General features: G+C 43.5%; 2 protein-coding genes across 4 annotated transcripts; both read left to right on the forward strand.

Moving 5' to 3' along the window:
• The first annotated feature begins 639 nt into the window (after positions 1-639).
• Positions 640-17,538, forward strand: srebf2 (sterol regulatory element binding transcription factor 2). 3 transcript variants are annotated; one of them, XM_038983941.1, is made up of 19 exons: positions 640-974; positions 6,290-6,820; positions 7,001-7,155; positions 7,330-7,479; positions 7,711-7,980; positions 8,263-8,374; positions 8,469-8,620; positions 8,747-8,951; positions 9,145-9,320; positions 9,997-10,246; positions 10,372-10,541; positions 10,670-10,841; positions 10,957-11,074; positions 11,181-11,284; positions 11,554-11,686; positions 13,824-13,998; positions 14,550-14,726; positions 14,810-14,924; positions 15,093-17,538. In XM_038983941.1, exons 1-19 carry the CDS (start codon positions 875-877, stop codon positions 15,311-15,313), a joined length of 3,486 nt encoding a protein of 1,161 aa, XP_038839869.1. In that variant the 5' UTR covers positions 640-874; the 3' UTR covers positions 15,314-17,538. The 3 variants fall into 3 exon arrangements, with proteins under 3 accessions (XP_038839869.1, XP_038839874.1, XP_038839882.1); XM_038983946.1 differs by having other exon boundaries at positions 7,330-7,473; XM_038983954.1 differs by having other exon boundaries at positions 7,001-7,149.
• Positions 17,539-18,472: 934 nt separating this feature from the next.
• LOC120044578 (nucleolar protein 12-like) lies at positions 18,473-20,787 on the forward strand. The gene is made up of 6 exons (XM_038989241.1): positions 18,473-18,646; positions 18,987-19,092; positions 19,250-19,298; positions 19,467-19,621; positions 19,716-19,807; positions 20,201-20,787. The coding sequence occupies exons 1-6, from the start codon at positions 18,534-18,536 to the stop codon at positions 20,412-20,414; spliced, it is 729 nt and encodes a 242-aa protein (XP_038845169.1). The 5' UTR covers positions 18,473-18,533; the 3' UTR covers positions 20,415-20,787.
• The last annotated feature ends 1,108 nt before the right edge of the window (positions 20,788-21,895 follow it).

Raw genomic sequence — 21,895 nt, forward strand, 5'->3', positions numbered from 1 at the left:
CGAGGCTTTTTACAGAGGGTACCGGTACAGAGTAAATGTGCGCGGGCACTGGTTACTATTTCATTTATCTTTATATCACACTCAGGTCGCTGACATACTAACAGTCATGCAACAAGTAACTTTTTTTAATGAAATAAGGCAGTATTTCTTGACTTTGTTGAAAATCTGTATAAAATGTTACTTGTGTTTACAAAATGTAACTAATGTATTTATACTTGAGGTCAGTTTCATACCGTCTAACAACTGGAATTTTTTCACACAAACATGAGAATATTAATTTGTAATTAGTGATTTTTTAAATTGTTATTGTGTAATTCATATCCTGATGGTAGGTATCGCGTAACATCTGGGGATAGCCAGAACATTAATAATGTTGTTCAGATGGGGCGGGCTCATATATAAAGTCAGATATCATTAAATATTTATTAGAGTGAATCTCTTTGGATAGGCTCTTTTTTTAAAGAAATATTTGGGCGGAGTCAATGCAAATTTCAAGAAAGCTTCTGATCGTTGACGTACTATCAGGCCACGGTAAAGGTGACATTTCTATTGGACAATGGTGCCTGGTCTCATGACAACAACAGCCAGGATTAAGCCAATCAGGGGTCGTCCTGGTTCACAAACGTTGTTTGTAAATGACGTAAGTAGTGGAAACAAGATGGCGACGTCTAAATTCTAAATGAGTTTATCTAAATAGAAATCGGCCTCTGAGGCATTGGTGAGGTGTTACATGTCCTCTGATAGTTTAATAAACTTAGAGCTAAGATAAAGTGACCGTATGCGTTGTTAACGCTTCAAAGATCTCTGGACATCTTGGTTCTTTCCTTCAGCAACCTCCGGTTAAAGCCGGGGAGGCGAAGTTCTGAATTTCATTATGGACAGTAACGTTAGTGGGGAGTACATCTCGACCATGGAAAATATGGATCCGACTTTGTCAGAACTAGGGGACGAATTTACACTGGGAGACATCGATGGTGAGTTACTATTTATGTCATAATTGATGAGAGAATATGGAATTATTTTGTGTTTGTCCACGAGTTTGTGTCCTATTTCTGCTTTCTGACAGTATTGTGTGTCGTCGCGGTAAGGCCGGGAGTCTGGTGATTTGTATCATGTGTCAAGCAAGCCCGCTTGTTGATAGTCAATTGGTTACAATTACATATAGGTACTGTATTTAGACTAGCTAATTATGATGCACCTCACATTAAAAGAGTATATAAATAATTATATACTTTCTGTCTGTGTCAAATATTGGCAGTAGGACAGTGTCGTCAACCATGAAACTATTGTGGATGCCATAGGATTGGAACTTGTTCACCCTTAATTTTGGGGCGTTGCATAGGATACTTAGATACACTTAGCACTCCAGTTTTACATTTCTAAACAATAATTTGCTTAAATGATTCTGTGTCACTGATTTAATATTGCAATCACATTTTACATCAGTGAAGATTCAAGCATATTTTAAATGGGTGGTTGGCCTACAGAACAGTGGTAATGCAACAGTTTAGTGTGTGCGTGTGAATAAACAACTCCTCAAATGTAACTGAGTGTGACTCAACTGTGTGCTGTGTCATTCAATTATCTGTAGGCAAAAAGTTCCTTATACTTTCCCAATGGGTTATTAGCCTAGTTTTACTTGTTTCTTATTTATCTATGTTCTTCATTACATTTTGTTCTGAGATGTTTTTTTTGTCATGCTTGTCTATCCCTCTCCTGGCTGTCATACCATTGAGGGTTTGTTCATCAATAATGGAGAAAAAAGTGACTCGCAATGTCTACTGGCCCATCATTAATACCCCTTCTGTTTTTTGACGGGAAAACATGTCTACTTCACCCTGCTCATTCATAGGCTCAGCATATTGACTCAGTATGGAGATAACATCACTGTTCCCATCTTATCAAAACAGCAGTTTTACCCTTGGCACACTGTGAAAGGATGGAGCTTTGGACACAGAATTGACCGGCGTAGGTCACCAGATTCCAATTACTGAATGCTAAGTCACCGAAATGATGTGACGCTATCATACAATATGGGATAAATGGGACCCATTGCAGTGCAGGAACTAAGAGAACCCGGGGGCTATGCTATGTAATCCCTCTTTAGTGTTAAAAAGAGAAGTATGCAAAGAGTTATGACCCCTTGACTTGGGTATAACAAAATAATGGGAAAAAGAGAATGTTGTGTATGAGTCTAACTCAATTTAGTCTTAAATTATTTATGAAAAATGTACTCCTCCCCACAATAAAGATTTGGTAAGTTGAATTGGTCAGATGTTATACCTATGTAAAGGAAAACATATCGGTAAATTGGAAATGATTGGGTAGCAATTGAAACTTTTTAAAAAGGGTACCCAGATGTAGTCCAAAGCTCTTAAATAGTTTGATGGTGGGTGACTCTGTATAATCTTTTGTTTGCCTCTTTGGGTTAGAAACTAATGCAATTAGAAACTCACTTGTGTTTTAATGATACCTTTATATGAGATCTAGGCTATTTAAGTCTTGGAACTAAGGATCCCCTCAGAAGGTCTCTGCATAGCCTTATCTATCCTGCTGTTTGTGAAATATAGTGTGTCAAGGCTTGGAAAATAATTCAATATGATGTTTGTTTCTAACATTAGAGCTGTTTTCCTAAAGAAGTTAAATCCGCTATGTGTTTTGTTTCCTTGCCACAATACTAACGAGTGATACTGGTATCGTCCTGGCCCTACTATCTAGACTTTTCTCCCCACTATTCCCAATGCAATAGCTGCTCTGGTAACATAACCTATTTTCTCTGCTCTGAGCAGCCCTAGGAAACTGTCCCCGTTTTGACAGTTTTAGTCATTTGTGTCACAATTGTCTTGGGGCTCTGTTTTGTTTTGTACCTCTGAAAGCCAAACCCCTGTGGAGCCCATGTGCATGTGAGTCTGTCTTTGGTGTGGTCGATGAAGCAGACAATTCCAATGAATGATTAATATTAGACTAGCCACGTATTATTATTTTTTCCCGAGCGTGAGATGGACCCTATACGCCATTTCTTCATCAATCGACCATAGTAATGTTATTACAGTAATGTTACTCTACAGTAATGTTATTATTTATTTAATAAACTTTTATTTATTCAGGGGAGGCCAATTTGAGGCCAGGGTCGCATTCCCAATGGTGCCCTGAAAACAAACTACTCACATGATAATTCAATTCTAGCATGCTAGTAGATACCCATGGACTTCAAGTCATTACTACCTCTAACTTCCTTCATACTGGACACAGAGACATGCAAATGGTATCCATGAGTTCATCTCACTCTGGGGAAGTAGGTAAAGGTCATCATTGCCAAAATCCCGAAGTATTCCTTTAACAGAAGTGAGATGTTGGAAGCTTGTGCAGAATAGCTTTGTAAACGAAAAGGAGAAATTAAGTGAATTACAGGAATTGAGGTCCAGCTGACCTTCTGATAAAGGATGCAGTGATATTAAACCTGTCACCTGTGATAAAGCAAAGCAGGCTATGGTACACTGCATCCAAGGGTTTTAGAGTAGTGGCTGCTGCGTTCTGATAAATGGTGTCCCCATAATCATAGATGGGAGGACGATGCATTTATTGGCCTAGGTGTCGAGCCTTTCTTTATCACAAGTGTGAGTTCAAGGTTGCAGCCCCTCATTGATAAAAGTGTGAATATTCTTTAACCCCGAATCTTCTAGCAATGTTATCTATACATAGGTCCCTACAGGGACACAGGTCCCTACAGGACACCAGTTTCACAGTGGAATCTATAAGACCATGCCAAAGTCCTTTGAAGCCCATGCTCTGGACATGCTTTCTGTATAAGGTGACATGTCTTTGACATTGTCATTAGAGAAGGGATTTTGGCAGTATTGCTAACAGCAGCAGTTTTAAACTGGACAAAATTATATTGTCAAATGTAAAGCTGTCATTTGAATAATGAGAAATGGCACCCTCTTCCCACTGATCACAGGCTTGTTATGCACCCCAGACAATGGTAAACCACATGAGAACATTTCGCCTACCATGCCAGTATGGTTGAGACGTTGTGGTCTTACGATAAATGGACAAGTGTTAAACACACCCTGCAGTAGAGGGCGTTCGAAACAGTTTCAACATGTAGGCTTCTCTCATTTCTTGCAAGACCGGTTTGAAACTACTCGTTTTCTTTAGCATGTTCAACTGCTCTTATCAGTACAACTGTCCACAATCAAGACCTACTCCACCAGTAGCTGAAGTAATGTTCTTACCAGGGTGCTCTTTTACCTCGTTCTCGTGGTCTCTCAGGGCATCTGTACCAGATTACCATGGCATTTTTCAGGGCTAGTCGTTGGAATCAAATCAAATGTATTTATATAGCCCTTCTTACACCAGCTGATATCTCGAAGTGCTGTACAGAAACCCAGCCTAAAACCCCAAACAGCAAGCAATGCAGGTGTAGAAGCACGGTGGCTAGGAAAAACTAAGAAGAAACCTAGAGAGGAACCAGGCTATGAGGGGTGGCCAGTCCTCTTCTGGCTGTGCCGGGTGGAGATTATAACAGAACATGGCCAAGATGTTCAAATGTTCATAAATGACCAGCATGGTCAAATAATAATAATCACAGTAGTTGTCGAGGGTGCAGCAAGTCAGCACCTCAGGAGTAAATGTCAGTTGGCTTTTCATAGCCGATCATTAAGAGTATCTCTACCGCTCCTGCCAGGGAACGCTTTCCTATAAGCATTAGCTGGCGCTCTCTTCCTTGACTCGATGCCGGAACAGTAGCAGTGTATCAAACCAAGGCCGCTACTCCATAAACCTCTTAATTCCTTCAGTGACCTTGCCCTGGCAGTAAATAGCATTGTCACTGTTGTAAATCTCTACTGGAGGTCACTGTGGTTTCTCCTCTTTCCTGTGATCTCTTCACTCAAGGCCAATTTCTAATGCAGGTTAATAATCTGCAGTGCCGTCAGAAAGTATTCACACCCCTTGACTTTTTCCACAGTTTGTTTTATTACAGCCTGAATTTAAAATTGATTAAATTGAGATTTTGTGTCACTGGCCTGCACACAATGACCCTGTAATGTCAAAGTGGAATTATGTTTATTTTTTTGTAATTTTATTTTTTTAAAGATGGAATGTCTTAATGTCAATAAGTATTCAACCCTTTGTTATGGTAAGCCTAAATAAGTTCAGGAGTAAAAAATGTGCTTAACAAATCACAGAAGTTTAAATGACTCTATGCAATAATAGTGTTTAACATGATTTTTGAATGACTACCTCATCTCTGTACACCACAAATACAATTATCTGTAAGGTCCCTCAGTCGAGCAGTGGATTTTAAACACAGATTCAACCAGACCAGGGAGGTTTTCCAATGCCTCACTCACAAAAGAGGACAAAACTGAAAAAATGTCAGATGAAACTCCAGTTCCTCACAATAAAATGACAGTTCTTAATAAAGATTGTTTAAAAAACTCTATACGACATTAAAACAAATCATTTTGGGCAGGCATAGGAACTCCAGGTCCAACACCTTAAGGCAGGCCTTTGAAGGCGTTAGAAAAGTCCCTAGTTGTGGATCTCCCCTTGTGACAGGTTGTACGGCCCAGTACATCACTGGGGCCAAGCTTCCTGAAATCCAGGACCTAAATACTAGGTGGTGTCAGAGGAAGTACCAAAAAATTGTCAGAGACTCCAGTCACCCAAGTCATAGACTGTTCTCTCTGCTACCGCACAGCAAGCGGTACCAGAGCGTCAAGTCTAGGACCAAAAGGCTCCTTAACAGCTTCTACCCCCAAGCCATAAGACCGCTGAACAACTAATCAAATGACCACCAGATTATTTACATTGACCCCTCCCCCTATTTACACTGCTGCTACTCACTGTTTATTATCTATGCATAGTCACTTTACAAATTACCTCTACTAATCTGTACCCCTTTACATTAACTCGGTACCCCCTGTATATCACCTCTTTATTGTTATGTACATTTCTTGTGTTACTTTTTGATTTGATTTACTTTAGTTTATTTAGTAAAAAGTTTATTAACTCTGTATTTCTTGAACTGCGTTGTTGGTTAAGTTGTATTTGGCACAAATAAGATTTGATTTGACTGCAACAATGAAGCCCTACCTCATTAGAGGGCCATATTAACCAATGGATTATGTCTAATAACCAATTTTATGCTAACTATGTAAAGTCAAATTTGTTGTCTAGTCAATCAATTGCCATTCCACATGATTTTATGTCTAAGTATAAAGTGCATTTTAGCTCACCCACAACCAGAGACTCATGAACCCCTTGAATTATTCTCTCTCCTCAGAGATGCTCCAGTTTGTCAGCAACCAGGTGGGGGACTTCCCCGACCTCTTTGAGGACCAGATGGCCTCTGCGGGCTCCCTACAGAATGGTGCTGGGGCCACCCCACGCCCACCCCCTCAAGCCCCACAGACACCCCAGACCACTACCACAGTTTACCAGAACAGCAACGTGACCCTCATCCCCACCCAAACACTGGCCCCCCAGTCCCTGCCCCTCACCCCACCACAGACCCCAGTCCAGACGTTCTCTTCAGGGCAGCATCAGATCCGTGCCCCTCCCCTGCTCCAGCCCCGGCCCCAGATGCAGGCCATCCAGCCCCAGCCCCAGCAGCAACCCACCATCCAGGTCCACAGCCAGAGCATCCCCATGCAGACGCATAGCTTCCCTGTGCACACCCTGGTCCAGACCCACAACCAGGCTCTGCCCATTCAGACCCAGGCCCAGACGGTGATGATCACATCCAGCGGCGGCCAGTCCCGCTTTATCCAGAACCCTGTCATCTGCCACCAGAGTCCCACTACAAGCTTCCAAGGTTAGAGCAACTCTTTTTTTACTGAAAAGATTAGGTCACTGGGAAACGGTGGTTATTCATTAGAAATGCACTTAAAGATGTTTATCATGTGAAGATATTCAGAGCCCTACGTATTTTTCTATATGACCGGTGCTCTTTGACAATGTATCCTTACTACATACCTCTCTTTTTTCCCCACAGTCCTCCAACCGCAGATGCAGAGCATAATGACATCACCACAGGTTCAACCCATGACCATCCAGCACCAGAGACTACTGCAGACGGGCCAGACCATCCAGACTCTCTCCACCGCGCCTACAGTCCACACCATGCAACAGCAGGTTCAACAGGTACCCGTGAGTATCAAGCTTCATACTTTACAATGTTTGAGTCCCTAATCAAAACTAGTTGCATCCAATCTTTATAAAGTCTCTCTAAATATGTGCAGATCCTAGCATGTTGTAACCACAGACCTTGTGTTGTGTATGGCATCACTGGTTGTAACTGATCCAGTGTCCCTGGTCTCTCAGCTTCTGGTCCACCAGCCTCAGATTCTGAAGACAGAGAATCTGGTTCTGACCACCCTGAAACCTGATGGGACACAGGTTCTGTCCACCATGCAGAACCCTGGGATCACCACCTTGACCCATCCTATCCAGACACAGACTCTACAGGTACCGGTAGGTCTCTATACTATCTGTCTGCTTCGCTCTCTCCCTTTCTATTCTCTCTGCTCAGGGTCTAATGGGGACGGTCACAAAGACCCAGATTAATCCTGAACTTGGACTGAAAAGTACTTCAAATAGAGATGAGAAAATAATTCCATTTAACATGCTTCTCTGCTCAGTCCCCCTTAGTATCTTAGCTGTTTCATATGTCACCACTGACTTTTACCTTAACTCTTCCCTCAGACTCTGATGGGCAGTAACATCCTGACCACTGTGCCTGTCATGATGGGGGGCGGAGACAAGCTGCCCATCAAACAGCTGTCGTCAGGCACCTCCCACTGTGTAGGTGGGAACAGGCAGGTGATGGACCACGGGATGGTGATGGGTCCAGGGGGGGTGATGAAGGAGGGGGAGAGGAGAACCACCCACAACATAATCGAGAAGAGGTACCGCTCCTCCATCAATGACAAGATCCTGGAGCTGAGAGACCTGGTCATGGGCGGCGACGCCAAGGTCAGGAAAACCAAGTGATACAATAATCCAATATTGACTATCTTTGACCTTACAGGAACAGTGGGTTTAGTTTTATTTTGTGGTCCAAGTCCGATAGAAACTTAGAGGAGCATGCTAGAACAATTTGAATGTTTCACAGGTGTCAAACTTAATTAGGCTATATGCTAAACCACAGACTCTTGGTATTTCCTAGAGTACATGGAAGTCAGAGGAATGGAATTGTACGTATAGGGCACTCTCACCAAATGTACACTGACACATTGCTAATGTGTTTGTACGCAGATGCACAAGTCAGGAGTGCTGAGGAAAGCCATCGACTACATCAAATACCTGCAGCAGGTCAACCACAAACTACGGCAGGAGAACCTGGCCCTCAAGATGAACAGCAAGAACAGTAAGTCCCCCATTATTACTAGTTAATCCATCACAACTTCAGTTCATGAACGGGCCGTAACACATTGGGCTCTCTCCCACTTCCTCTCTGTCAGAGTCAGTGGTGCTGTCTGACGATGTGGAGATGAAACCAGAGATGCTGATGATGTCACCTCCAGCCTCAGAGTCTGGTTCAGGATCTCCTCGTGAGTTCTCTCCATACTGCATCGACTCCGAGCCTGGCAGTCCCTTACTGGACCATGAGCAGGTACTGTGATGATGATGATAGCCAAGGAACTGTGATGTTTTTGTTGTTGTGTGGAAATTGTTTGAATTGAATGTTGCAAAGGTTGAACACTTACATAGTAGTTGAACTATTCTCTCCTTCTCTCAGGTGAAGAGTGAGCCTGGCTCACCCTCTTCCGTGGGAGTGATGGATCGCTCTCGTCTCCTCCTCTGCGCCCTCACCTTCTTCTGCCTCTCCCTCAACCCCCTGCCCTCTCTCCTGGGATCTGAGGCCCAGGGCAGCTCTGGCTTGACCCCTGCACACGGAGCCTCCAGGACGCTGTTCTCATTACCCAGCCAGACCCAGAACTTTGGTCAGCCCCTTAGTTTACCCTTACACTGACCATACAAGTCCTTTTGCATGTATATATTCATGATAGGCTATTATAGTCAGTCATTATTTTTCTTAACAGTAGTAGTTCCCAGTAAGAATTCCCGTTTAGGAGTTGTTTTGAGGATGTATTGGAGTATATGTATCTTATACTGACTCCTCCCTCTTTCCCACAGCGACCTGGCTTTGGTGCCTGTTGCCATGGTTGACGGTGTGGATGTTGAGCGGTGTTGGGGCAGTGTGGGGCTGTGTTAGGGTCCTCTACCTCTGGGAGCCTGTCACCCCCCTCCACTCGCCCAAATCTGTCTCTTTCTGGAGGCAACGTAAACAAGCAGACCTACATCTCAACAGAGTGAGTTCACATCCCTTTATGTCTGAAGGATTTCCCCCTACCTTATTGTTTTTCTCTGTACTTGTGTATGAGTATCTCTTAAACTGGTGCCCTGATTGGGTAAAACCATCTCTCTGTCTATAGGTACATGAATGCCAAGTTCCATAAGTATTCTTTTTTTTATTTTTTTTATCCCATTTTCTCCCCAATTTTCGTGGTATCCAATCGCTAGTAATTACTACCTTGTCTCATCGCTACAACTCCCGTACGGGCTCGGGAGAGACGAAGGTCGAAAGCCATGCGTCCTCCGAAGCACAACCCAACCAGCCGTACTGCTTCTTAACACAGCGCGCCTCCAACCCGGAAGCCAGCCGCACCAATGTGTCGGAGGAAACACCGTGTACCTGGCCCCCTTGGTTGGCGCGCACTGCGCCCGGCCCGCCACAGGAGTCGCTGGAGCGCGATGAGACAAGGATATCCCTACCGGCCAAACCCTCCCTAACCCGGACGACGCTATGCCAATTGTGCGTCGCCCCACGGACCTCCCGGTCGCGGCCGGCTGCGACAGAGCCTGGGCGCGAACCCAGAGACTCTGGTGGCGCAGTTAGCACTGCGATGCAGTGCCCTAGACCACTGCGCCACCCGGGAGGCCCCCATAAGTATTCTTATAGATTTTCCCACCTCTCCACTCCTACAGGGTGACTATACAGCAGCCATGGCCAGTTTGAAAACCTGCCTGTCAGTCTTGACCAGAGCATTGCCCACCACCAGTTGGGACCTCCTCTTCTCCCTCTCCTGGAACCTAATTCGCTACTGTCTGCATCACCCCACCCCTCTGGGCTGGCTGGTTCGCCAGGTTGGTGGGAAGCACAAGGGAGAGGAGTCCAAGACCAGCTCCCGGGATGCAGCTCTGGTCTACCATAGGCTGAGCCAGCTGCAGCTCACAGGTGACAACACTGAATATTCTAGAACATTGAGCCTAGGTCAGTATCATTAGTCATTGTAAACACGATAACATAACACAGTAGTACCCCATCCTCTGTCTGGAACTTCACTCTCTCTCTCTGTGTAGGGAAGCTTCCCCAGCGCAGTGGCCTGTGGGCTCTGTCTCTGTCTATGAGTGCCGTCAACCTCAGTGAGAGCGCCCAAAGCAAGATGGCCCCTGCCCAGCAGGCCCAGATCTATGTCACCGCGGCAACAGCTTTGCGCACTGTCCTGGGCCACCACCTCTCCTGCCTGCCTGTGAGTGTCTCAGGGCATCCCTCTATCCTCCATTACTAATCCTCCACATCCCTCCATTACTGCTATGGTAATGATATCTCTGATACTATCCACACACTGTCATCTTTCCCTACATGTCTGTAACCCAGGGTTACCTGTTGAGCTGTGCTGAGGGTGTGGCCAGCCAATCAGACTCCAAGCCCATCCCTGACTGTCTGCACTGGCTCTTCACCCCATTGGGCAGGCAGTTCTTCCTCAGCTGTGATTGGTCTGTGAAGTCTGAGAGCAGAGAGGGCGTGTACACTTCCCAGAGAGACCCAGGTATGAACAATAAAGTTGACGGAAGAGCTCATAGTGTATACAGAAATGCCCTCATGCAACAATTAGGCCTTTTAATTATCTTTCTTTCCCTCCTTCTTTCTCTCTCTTCCTTTAGCTGACCCCATCGCTCAGCTGCATCGTTGTTTTTGTGAGAAGCTGCTGGAGAGAGCTGTGCACTCCCTCATCCAGCCCCACACTGACACGGAGGCAGACAAGCCCAAGAACGACTCTGGGTAAGGCCAGGGTCCTCACAGTGGCCAGTCACTCTCCTGTTTAATTATGCGAATAGTTTACTTTACTTTGTTTTATTTTCTCTCTCTCTCTCTCTCTGTCTCTCAGGGAGTTCTCCAGTGCCTTGGAGTTTCTCCAGCTATTGAACAGCTGCACAGAGGAGTCCTCCTCTCCTCCCTTCCCAGCCCCACCTAATCACACCACCATGCCAGGTACTGGAATGCACACGTTGGTGTGAACCACACCATGCTCTGTGTGGGACAGATTTCTTTACAGATTTCTCCCATCTTTCTTTCCTACGAGATGATCAGATGCTGTGAATGTGTATAGATTTTTTTCTTATATGTATCTTGAACACTAAAGATAAACTCTTTATGATTAACATAATTGACCTTTTCAATATAACGTGAACATTTGTTGCTAGACCTCTTGATGTCACAGTTGAAGTCTAATGTTGTCATGTAATCTCTTCTCTGCTTAGTGGCAGACCCAGTGAGTCGCTGGTGGGCATTGGTCCTAAAGGCTGCTGCCCATTGGCTGCAAGGAGATGATGTCGCTGTGAGGTCACTGCTAGCAGAGGCAGAGCGCATGCCCAGAGCTCTCCATACCCTCGAGTCAGTATACTTTGTGTGTGTGTGTTTTATTAGTCGTATGTACGAGATACACCTGGTATACAACCGTGGCCAAAAGTTGAGAATGACACAAATCTTAATTTTCACAAAGTCTGCTGCCTCAGTTTGTATGATGGCAATTTGCATATACTCCAGAATGTTATAAAGAGTGATCAGATGAATTGCAATTCTTTGCAAAGTCCCTCTTTGCCATGCAAATGAACTGAATCCCCCAAAAACATTTACACTGCATTTTAGCCCTGCCACAAAAGGACCAGCTGACATCATGTCAGTGTTTCTCTCGTTAACACAGGTGTGAGTGTTGACGAGGACAAGGCTGGAGATCACTCTGTCATGCTGATTGAGTTTGAATAACAGACTGGAAGCATCAAAAGGAGGGTGGTGCTTGGAATCATTGTTCTTCCTCTGTCAACCATGGTTACCTGCAAGGAAACATGTGCCGTCATCATTGCTTTGCACAAAAAGGGCTTCACAGGCAAGGATATTGCTGCCAGTAAGATTGCACCTAAATCAACCATTTGTCGAATAATCAAGAACTTCAAGGAGAGCGGTTCAATTGTTGTGAAGAAGGCTCCAGGGCGCCCAAGAAAGTCCAGCAAGTGCCAGGACCGTCTCCAAAAGTTGATTCAGCTGTGGAATCGGGGCACCACCAGTACAGAGCTTGCTCAGGAATGGCAGCAGGCAGGTGTGAGTGCATCTGCACGCACAGTGAGGCGAAGACTTTTGGAGGATGGCCTGGTGTCAAGAAGGGCAGCAAAGAAGCCACTTCTCTCCAGGAAAAACATCAGGGACAGACTGATATTATGCAAAAGGTACAGGGATTGGACTGCTGAGGACTGGGGTAAAGTAATTTTCTCTGATGAATCCCGTTTCCGATTATTTGAGGCATCTGGAAAAAAGCTTGTCCGGAGAAGACAAGGTAAGCGCTACCATCAGTCCTGTGTCATGCCAACAGTAAAGCATCCTGAGACCATTCATGTGTGGGGTTGCTTCTCAGCCAAGGGAGTGGGCTCACTCACAATTTTGCCTAAGAACACAGCCATGAATAAAGAATGGTACCAACACATCCTCCGAGGGCAACTTCTCCCAACCATCCAGGAACAGTTTGGTGACGAACAATGTCTTTTCCAGCATGATGGAGCACCTTGCCATAAGGCAAAAGTGATAACTAAGTGTCTCGGGGAACAAAACATCGATATTTTGGGTCCATGGCCAGGAAACTCCCCAGACCTTAATCCCATTGAGAACTAGTGGTCAATCCTCAAGAGGCGGCTAGACAAACAAAACCCCACAAATTCTGACAAACTCCAAGCATTGATTATGCAAGAATCGGCTGCCATCAGTCAGGATGTGGCCCAGAAGTTAATTGACAGCATGCCAGGACGGATTGCAGAGGTCTTGGAAAAAGAAGGGTCAACACTGCAAATATTGACTCTGCATCAACTTCATGTAATTGTCAATAAAAGCCTTTGACACTTATGAAATGCTTGTAATTATACTTCAGTATTCCATAGTAACATCTGACAAAAATATCTAAAGACAGTGAAGCTGCAAACTTTGTGGAAATTAATATTTGTGTCATTCTCAAAACTTTTGGCCAGGACTGTACACCGTCCAAAGAAATTGTTACTTGCAGGTTCCTTCTGGACAATACAACAATAAGAAATAATAAAAGATAAGAATAGGAATATAAAGTAAATGGCTCCGTAGAATAGAATAAACATTTTAGCATAAGTATAATACAGGAAGGTAAAATGTAGTAACCAATATTTATACATGTTTCGGGGAAGAGAGGATTAGGGGGCAAGTGTTTAAATTGTGCAGTATTTAGTAATCTTAATAAGAGTCTGGTAACATCAGTTGTGTGCTGTATAAGGGCAGGTGGTCTCTGAGCCTGTTGGTATCAGACCTCATGCTCTGATACCGTCTGGCTGACAGTAAGGGAGTGAACAGCTCGTGGCTGGAGTATGTGGGGTCCTTGATGATGTTGTGGGCCTTCTTCATGCACCGTTTTCAGTAGATGTTTTGGAAGTGTGGGAGCATGGTCCCAGTGATGTGTATGTAAATGACATTAGAAGCATTGCCATAATCCTATGTTGTTTTCCCTGTCGTCCTGCAGTCATCCGTTGCCCAAGGCTGTGCTGCTGCTGTGTAAGGCGGTGCAGATGAGCCTGTCTCCTCTGAAGGGAGAGGGGGCGGTGGCCAGTCTGTCTCACTGCGAAAGGGCCAGCAGCTACCTGCGCACCAGCATCTCTGTTCCCCTGTCCGCCCAGCCTGGCAACTGGCTCAACAAGGTACTCTCCCAAAATGCGGGTGTTTAGGATGCAAGTGAATATATGCACTCTCTGTGATTTCTAGTTGAACCAACTCTAACCTTTGTGTATATACATGTACATGCAGTACAGGTTGTAATGGAGTTTGGTTGATTCACAGTGTTCATTGGTCATATTACACACACACACACACACCATGAACAAACATATACTGCACACGGTGACCGTTGCATGGGTGCTCATTTGACTCACAAAAGCACAGGTACAAGCTGACTAGCTAGGTATAGTAGAAGTGTGTGGGTGGTAGGGGGTGGCTGTGGTGCATTGTAGTTGCATTGCATGATCCTGCAGCCCATTGCAATGTGTCTGCAGTGCAGTACAGAGGCCTCCCAAATCTGCAGGCACCTGCAACACACCATATCCAGGTCGAGACACTGCTTACGGTGCATGTACTGTCCCATATGCCTCTATTAGTTTCCATAACTCATTGTGTAGTCATTTATTACGTAGTTCAACAGTTAAAAAAATAAAAATAATAATGTCTGCCTTACTGTTGTCTTTCCTATAACAAGGGGGTGGAGCTCCTGGTCTGTGACCTCTTGCTGACCCTCAGGACCAGCCTATGGCAAAGAGGAAGCAGCAACAATGGGGAGCCAGGCCCCGCCCCTAGCTCCCAATTGGCTGGATTCCAGCGGGACCTGAGTTCGTTGCGAAGGCTGGGCCAATGCTACAGACAGGCACAGCACAAGGTAACTAGGGCTTCAGACCTGCTGGATTATTCATGTCTATCTGTGGTGTAATAATGTGTGTTCCCTCTCTTGTCCACTCCCAGGTGTTCCTGCATGAGACCACAGTGAGGCTGATGGCTGGTGCCAGTCCCACCCGCACACACCAGCTACTGGAGCACAGCCTCCGACGCAGGACCAACAACCCTGGATACACCACGGGTAAGGACACCCACACTTCAATTATTATCATGAATGATACCATTTGAAGTTGATATCAAATGTGTTTTTGATGTCAAATTAACACACATTTAGTGCTTTCCACCCAACTGTACTGACCTTCTCTCTTTACTTTTTCCTCCTCCCCTCTTCTCCTCCTCCGCCCTGCAGCAGAGGGTGACTGTGTTCTGGGTGAGCGTGAAAGGGCTCATGCCATCCTGCTGGCGTGCCGCCACCTACCCTTACCCCTGCTGACCCCACCAGGGCACCGCGCCCGCCTTCTGGCCGAGGCCAAGCGCACGCTTGAGCGTGTGGGCGACCGCCGCTCCCTACAGGACTGTCAGCAGATCCTGCTCCGCCTCAGCGGGGGCACCACCATCGCGGCCTCCTGATGATTCCCCCTCAGACAGATCTCAGATCAGTTAGACCCACACACATTAACGCTGACTTGTGATCTACTCACTCAGAGTACTGATCAGTGGTCAGTGATGAGTTATTCTCCACCACATATTAGAAATTAGCCCACTCATACAGATCCCAGAACAGTCACCTAGCCCTATAGACATAGCACTGATAAATTACTAGTCAGCCATTTCCACACAGCATCTAATAGTCAACTACGCCAACAGTCGTATCTCATGGACATATCACTGTACAGGAGAGATTCCAAAAGGGACCTTGAATCTTCACACTGCCAGCCTGAACATTGACTACTGTTAACATTCTGGCAGTCTCATATTTACTGTCACACACGCCTAACACACCCCCATATCCTCACAGAAGGAGATTGTATATAATGCAGCCCATACACTGGACCACTGCACACTGGTTTCTCACATGCTCACTGGTATAATGCTAACACTGTAATGTTGCTAACACTGCTTAGCGTAGAGAGAATCTGCTTATAGGCCCCAAAGGGAAAAAGGGCCAAAATGGCTGCCATTGGGTCTCATCCACATACAATTCAGTCTCTCTCTGCTTGGCTAATTAGCCAACAGCTATTTTGAGTTGTGCCCCGCGATGAATGGACCTTCATCCACAAAGAGGTTGTGCTCGTCATGTCAAAAGCTTTTTTACAGAGCTGTATTGTCACAGGTAGATGACGGGCTGCACATGCACTGGCATTCCACAAGTTCTAGATGCTAAATGCTAAAATGTCATGTACGTCCAAGCTTCACAATGATGCATTTAAAATGTATGTATTTTTGACAGCCCAATACAACAGTTCAACGCAAGGAGACCGACTGTGGCTTCAGTGCATTCTAGCTTTGATAGTCACCCTCTAGCCTCTACTGTACAATTCAAAATAACTTGCTTCTCACAGTACAGTGCAGAGTAGTATCTATTTATATCTACCTCATTGACTGTACATTGCCAGTGTACTCGAGCGCAATATACTGTAGTACCACACCAGTTGGCATGTTGACAGTAGTCGTGCAGTACACAGAGCAGCTTTATTTAGACTCAGCAGTGCAGTGCAATATTAATGGTCCAGCACTGTAAAAGTGCCATTCATTTTTCAACAAGAAAAAAGGTTCATGGATTGGAGCATCACCCTAAATGGGAAATCAAAGCCCAATTTTTTTTACACAGGTTACATATATACACACACACACACACACACACAGTCGCATACACAGTATCACATTTGTGATTGTATATAGATTGTACATTCTGTAGCCATGTAGAGACAGCTGTCTTGAATAGAATGAAGCAGGATGTTCTTACGTATGCGAGAGGGGAAACAAATGGGTAGAAAGAAGGTACCATCAACTCTGTAGGAAGGTTAAATGGTTTGTGTATTGGCCACCAGCCTGGGGCCGGAGTGAGTTGACTATGTTATTGACCAAACAGTTCGGTCACTGTCACTAGTAAGGTTGATTCTGACCAATCTGATTGGGAAGCTCTCGAGCATAATGGCCTTGATGTAGTTAACAATTATTTTGTTATGTTTTCAGTGTCAGAGCTATCATTGTGGAATCTGTCCAATTGCTTTTAACTGTATTGTCTGTTGGCTAGACTTTGTCACTTTCGTCATTCTCATCTTTGTGTTCTGATTTTCTTATTTAATGGCTGTAATATTATACATGCTCAGTTTTTTTTAGAGCAATCTGGTTTCCTTTATTGTTTTATATTGTCAAGGCAACCTAGGGATATAAACTGTTGGAGTGACTTTAAAAATAAAAAATAAATATTTTATGCAGGAAGTTCTGTTGTCCATCAAGTCATTAGTATGGCAGTTTTATAGGGCATCATTATTTGGCACATTGTAGTGTTTTTGAAATGAACTCCAATGCACAGAAATTTGTACATACACTTTACCATAATATGAGAAAGACCTACTGTATGTCTTCCAGTTCAAACCAGCCGTATACACCACAAGATGTCAATTTATCCAACCATGTCCCTTGTATCTGCACCGTTATTTCAGATTGAATTCATCAGACTGTTTAGTGTGGGCTAGTACGTGCTGCACAACCAAACATCTGCAGTGAATGGACTTACTACGATTTCTAATGTTACAAAATATCTCATCTAATGTTTTCCCCTCTATGTATTGTTTTCTGGATTTCTATGTACTATTTAGTTTTTTAATAAAAGATGGCCATGGATAGCATGTGTGTGTTCGTGTCTTATTTTAAATCGCTATAAATGCCAAGCAGTAGGGATGCTACAGTAAAAATGATGTTGCCTAAACAAGATGTTTTTAGACAGAACACTGTTAAAGCAATGTTAGTGTTCTGCATTACGCTCATCTTGATCCTTGTTAGGTGTTTCACTGGAACTAGCGACTGGGCTGGTCAACAAAACTACACGGGTACTGGGGAAGAAGACCACCCACACTTTACTGGTCTCTATTCCTGCTTTCTTAGCTAGTTGCTGGTTCTTTCTCTCTGCCCCTCAGCTCCCTCTTCCTCAGTCCCTGGCCTTTATTATTGAGCTCATGATGTATGTGCCCTCCTTTTCTGTCTCCATCTCCCCTTGCTGAAATCTTTTCTTTGACTTGGGCTGAATATTGGTGTCTTACAGCCACTCCCCACAGCAGAAATAACTATTGTGTCTCCAGAGTTGCTTTCTGTATTAATCTGTAGGAATGTCCCAGGAGACTGTGGCTCCCAGTATTTGACTACCTGGTTTCATGTTCAGAGTGGAATGTGGTCTCTGTTTGAAAGTTGCACAGCTACATACATTATCAAATTTGGATTGGTCACACTGCTCTGGGGTAGGCAGTGTCCACCAAACAGATTATTCCACCCTCGTAGGCTTTGGTTTCAACAGTGCTACATTTTTGATAGCAGCCAATTGCTTTTTGTATTTTCAACAGATTGTCCATAAATATGGTTGCAATATTAGAGTTGTACACTTATCAATGTTTAATGTAGGCACGGCAATGTTATTTTACTTGCATCAGAATTCTGAATAACATTTAATTTCAATGCACTTTTTAAAATTACTCTTCTAGAACTGGGCATTGGAGAGAATGGCCACAATTTCAAAGAACCAAAGTGCTTGGGAGGTTGTCCCAGTCGGACCACATTGTATGATGCACATACAAAGCAGGATATTCTGAAGCAAAAAGCTAGCTGAAAAACAAGCTCACGTGTTCTCAAAATGAAAAACATGAAGAACTGGAACAAAAAGGAAAAGGGGAAGCATGAGAAATTTAAACCTGGATCTAAGAAAAGAGAGAAATGTGTGGTCATGTTCAACGATAACGAGCGACAGTGAGTTTGGCACATTATAAACAGCACAGGAGTCCCTCAACGCATAGCAAGCTAACGTTAGCTAACTATAGAGCATCTCTGGCTAAACTAGCTAGATTGCTAGGTAGGTCTCATTTACATGGTCAGCTTGTTTGATATGCCTTCATCGTTGATAGAGAATCATAAGCCACATCATCCTGCCTCTCTGTCTTTGAGAAATGTGTTTAGTAGACCTCTAATTTGTTTGCCAAGTTCCCATTAATCCTATCAGTATTGTCAAGTATTGGTGAATGCAAGAAAGTTACCACAAGTGACTTGTCATGAATGTACTCATCTATTTGACTTATCGTATCTCCTGCAGGGAGTATCTGACAGGATTCCACAAGAGAAAGGTGGAGAGGAGGAAAGCAGCAGTGGTGGAAATCCAGACCAAGATAAAGGAGGAGCAGAAGAGAGTCAAAGAAGAGGTAAACACCGGCTAAAAGAAAGCACAATATTTAATTTAAGTGTTAATTAAATAGACATGGTGTGTAAAACTTGTCACTTTAGTAGAGTTTTTGATGAAGGGAATACTAATAATGTGGACAGAAGGGGGCACGAATCATATTTACTCTTTAATTCCAGAGACACAAGGAGTATTTGAAGTTGCTGCAGGAAAGAAAAGAGGCTCTCGGTGAGTTTGAGCAAAATAATTAAACATGTTAGCCAGGCTTGACAGAATATTGTTGGCTGCCTTCACTTGCCCTTATCTGTGATTTCAGGTTTAACCAGAAGTTAACATGTCGTGTGAATCCATTTCATCTGCTTACTTACTCTTATTGTTATGGTTAACTCTCCACAGATGAGGATGATGATGAAGAAGATGAATTGGAGGATGTGATAACGGGCACAACCGAGTCTGTACAGTACGATCACCCCAACCATACTGTTACTGTAACAACCATCAGTGACCTTGACCTCACAGGGGCCAGCCTCTTTGCGCCAGCAACCAATCAGGTAAAGCATTTGTTGCTGATTTCCACGTCCCGTGTTCTTATGTTTTGAAATTGTTTCTCTGAAAGGTATTCAAACTGTACATTTTCTTTTGAAGATTACTGAGGATGGTGAGGAGGAGGAGGTGGAGGAGCAGGAGAAAATGAGCGCTATGCCAAAGAAATCTGGGAATCCCATCCTCAATAAAAAGTATGTTGTGTTTATCCTCACTCACATTTAATGAAAAACACTTGTAATCTTGTCAATAATATTTAAAATATTTGAATGCACAATTTGTGGCTTCATATCCTAAAAAATGTAAATGTGTAATTTGACATGTCTATCAATAACATTTATATGTTATTGATAATGGTCATAATCACTGGAGGATTTAAAAAAAGTGGGTAATTATTTATGCAAATTGCATTATTCCTCAACAACTGTGCTATATACCCTGCTAATGAATAGTAATGAGCCCCAATTCCTGTTCTATTCTCATTCTGTATTCAGTTCTGACAGCTAATTTAGTCTAATATGATGCCTATATAACAATATGAGCACTGTGGTGGCAAGTTATTCTCACACGTTATTATCTCTCTGCAGAATCTGCTCACTGAACGCCTCGCTCCACGCTCACCAGACGCAGCGGAAGGGAAGCAGGAAAGGGAAGCAGGAAGGCAAAGGACGAGGCCGGCCAACAGACAAAAAGCCAGGTGCCACAGACAAGAAGGGCAGAATTGAGAAGAACAGAGTTGGGAGGACCAGCAAAAAGCAAAGACGCAGACTGACTGGGAAGAGGGTACATCACAAGGACTGAGAGTTATGAAAAAATAGATTTGCAGTGTAAGGGTCGGTCTGGCCTCTTTGTTTGATCAGGAGCTTAAGCAGCCAGGATGGACATTTAGAGTTTCTATGGTACCAGTTTGGAAAGTCTACGGAGCAAACAAAATCACCAATACACAAACTGCACATATTCATTCTCATTGAAAGCCAATGTCTGCTCGATCCAGAGCAGCCGTTTCAAACACTGTTTTGTTTTAACCAATTGGACACAACCTGTCTGTTTCCTTTGTTATGCTCTCTCCTTTCTACATGTTTGTTTATATGCTAACTGTTTTGGTAATGTTGTATTTCATACAATGTGGATATGCTCAAAGTTTGATTAAAAGAAAAGAATATATACGAATCACTTGCTTTAATATTATTGTAGCGTTTATATCCTTGTATAAACCTATAGTCTGTGAATCCCTCTAGTTCTATAGCCTATTGTTTGATAGGAAACCTGACTCCTCAGTCAACATCCTTTTCAGAGCATCAGAGAATAGATCTTTACGTGTGTATTTCTAGACATTTCTATGCCCTCATTTGTTTGATTGATTTCAAGAAATGTTGTATAATCAAGGATCTTAATGTATGCTATTCTCATACCTTAGCAGTGTTTATTTATTTACACTAACCTGAGCTAACGCGTGCCATCTGTCACAAGCAGTTCATTTTGCTTTCTAAAGCTCATGATATCTAATACAACCTTCAATAGAGTAACTGTCATGCAACTGACTCCATATTGGTTCTAGGTCTGGCAGACTGATATGTTCTCTGTAATGTTAAGCAGAGCCAACATGGCAGTCAGAAGTGCATCAGTTTCATCCATTGTCGGAACAGCCAATCAGATCCATGTAAGAGTAAGAGCCTCGGGGGGATTGTGAGCAGGGGAAGAGGCATGTGCCGGGGGTCTGATGGACAGTATAGTATCTTTCTCTAAATGGCATATTCTCAGTTTAACTGATGGCTGAGGAGTCTTCTGTCAGGTATTGTTGAAAACCTCTTACTCTCAAATTCAGAAGAAAATAATTCAATGGAAAATAATACACATTAAGAAATCTAGCAATGATTTATTCAATACTTTGACTTGTATTTAGATTTTCATTGCTGAAATGTTTTTATATGGGATGTTACCAAGTGCTCTCAGTGACGTTTAGTAATGATATTAATGATATGCTGGAAAGAGTTCTATCATCTTCCTTTCTGTATTGTGTTTCACTATATCCTCTTGTGTGATTAGTTTTCACTTAGCTTAACTGTTCCGTTTTATCGCACTAACCATGAAATAATGACCCTTGTGGATCAAATATGCTACAGCATTGCTTCCAGCTCTACTACACTGTCCTACTACAGCTACGCTGCAATAATATCCCATCAATGTCTTACACTGTACATTTCATATAAATGTTGAAAGGATTTTAGCTGTTTTTTTCTCCTCATGGACTATATTCTTTTGAAATCCACAATTTTTCCTTA

This window comes from Salvelinus namaycush, chromosome 3 (assembly GCF_016432855.1).
Source record: "Salvelinus namaycush isolate Seneca chromosome 3, SaNama_1.0, whole genome shotgun sequence".
NCBI classification, from domain to species: domain Eukaryota; kingdom Metazoa; phylum Chordata; class Actinopteri; order Salmoniformes; family Salmonidae; genus Salvelinus; species Salvelinus namaycush.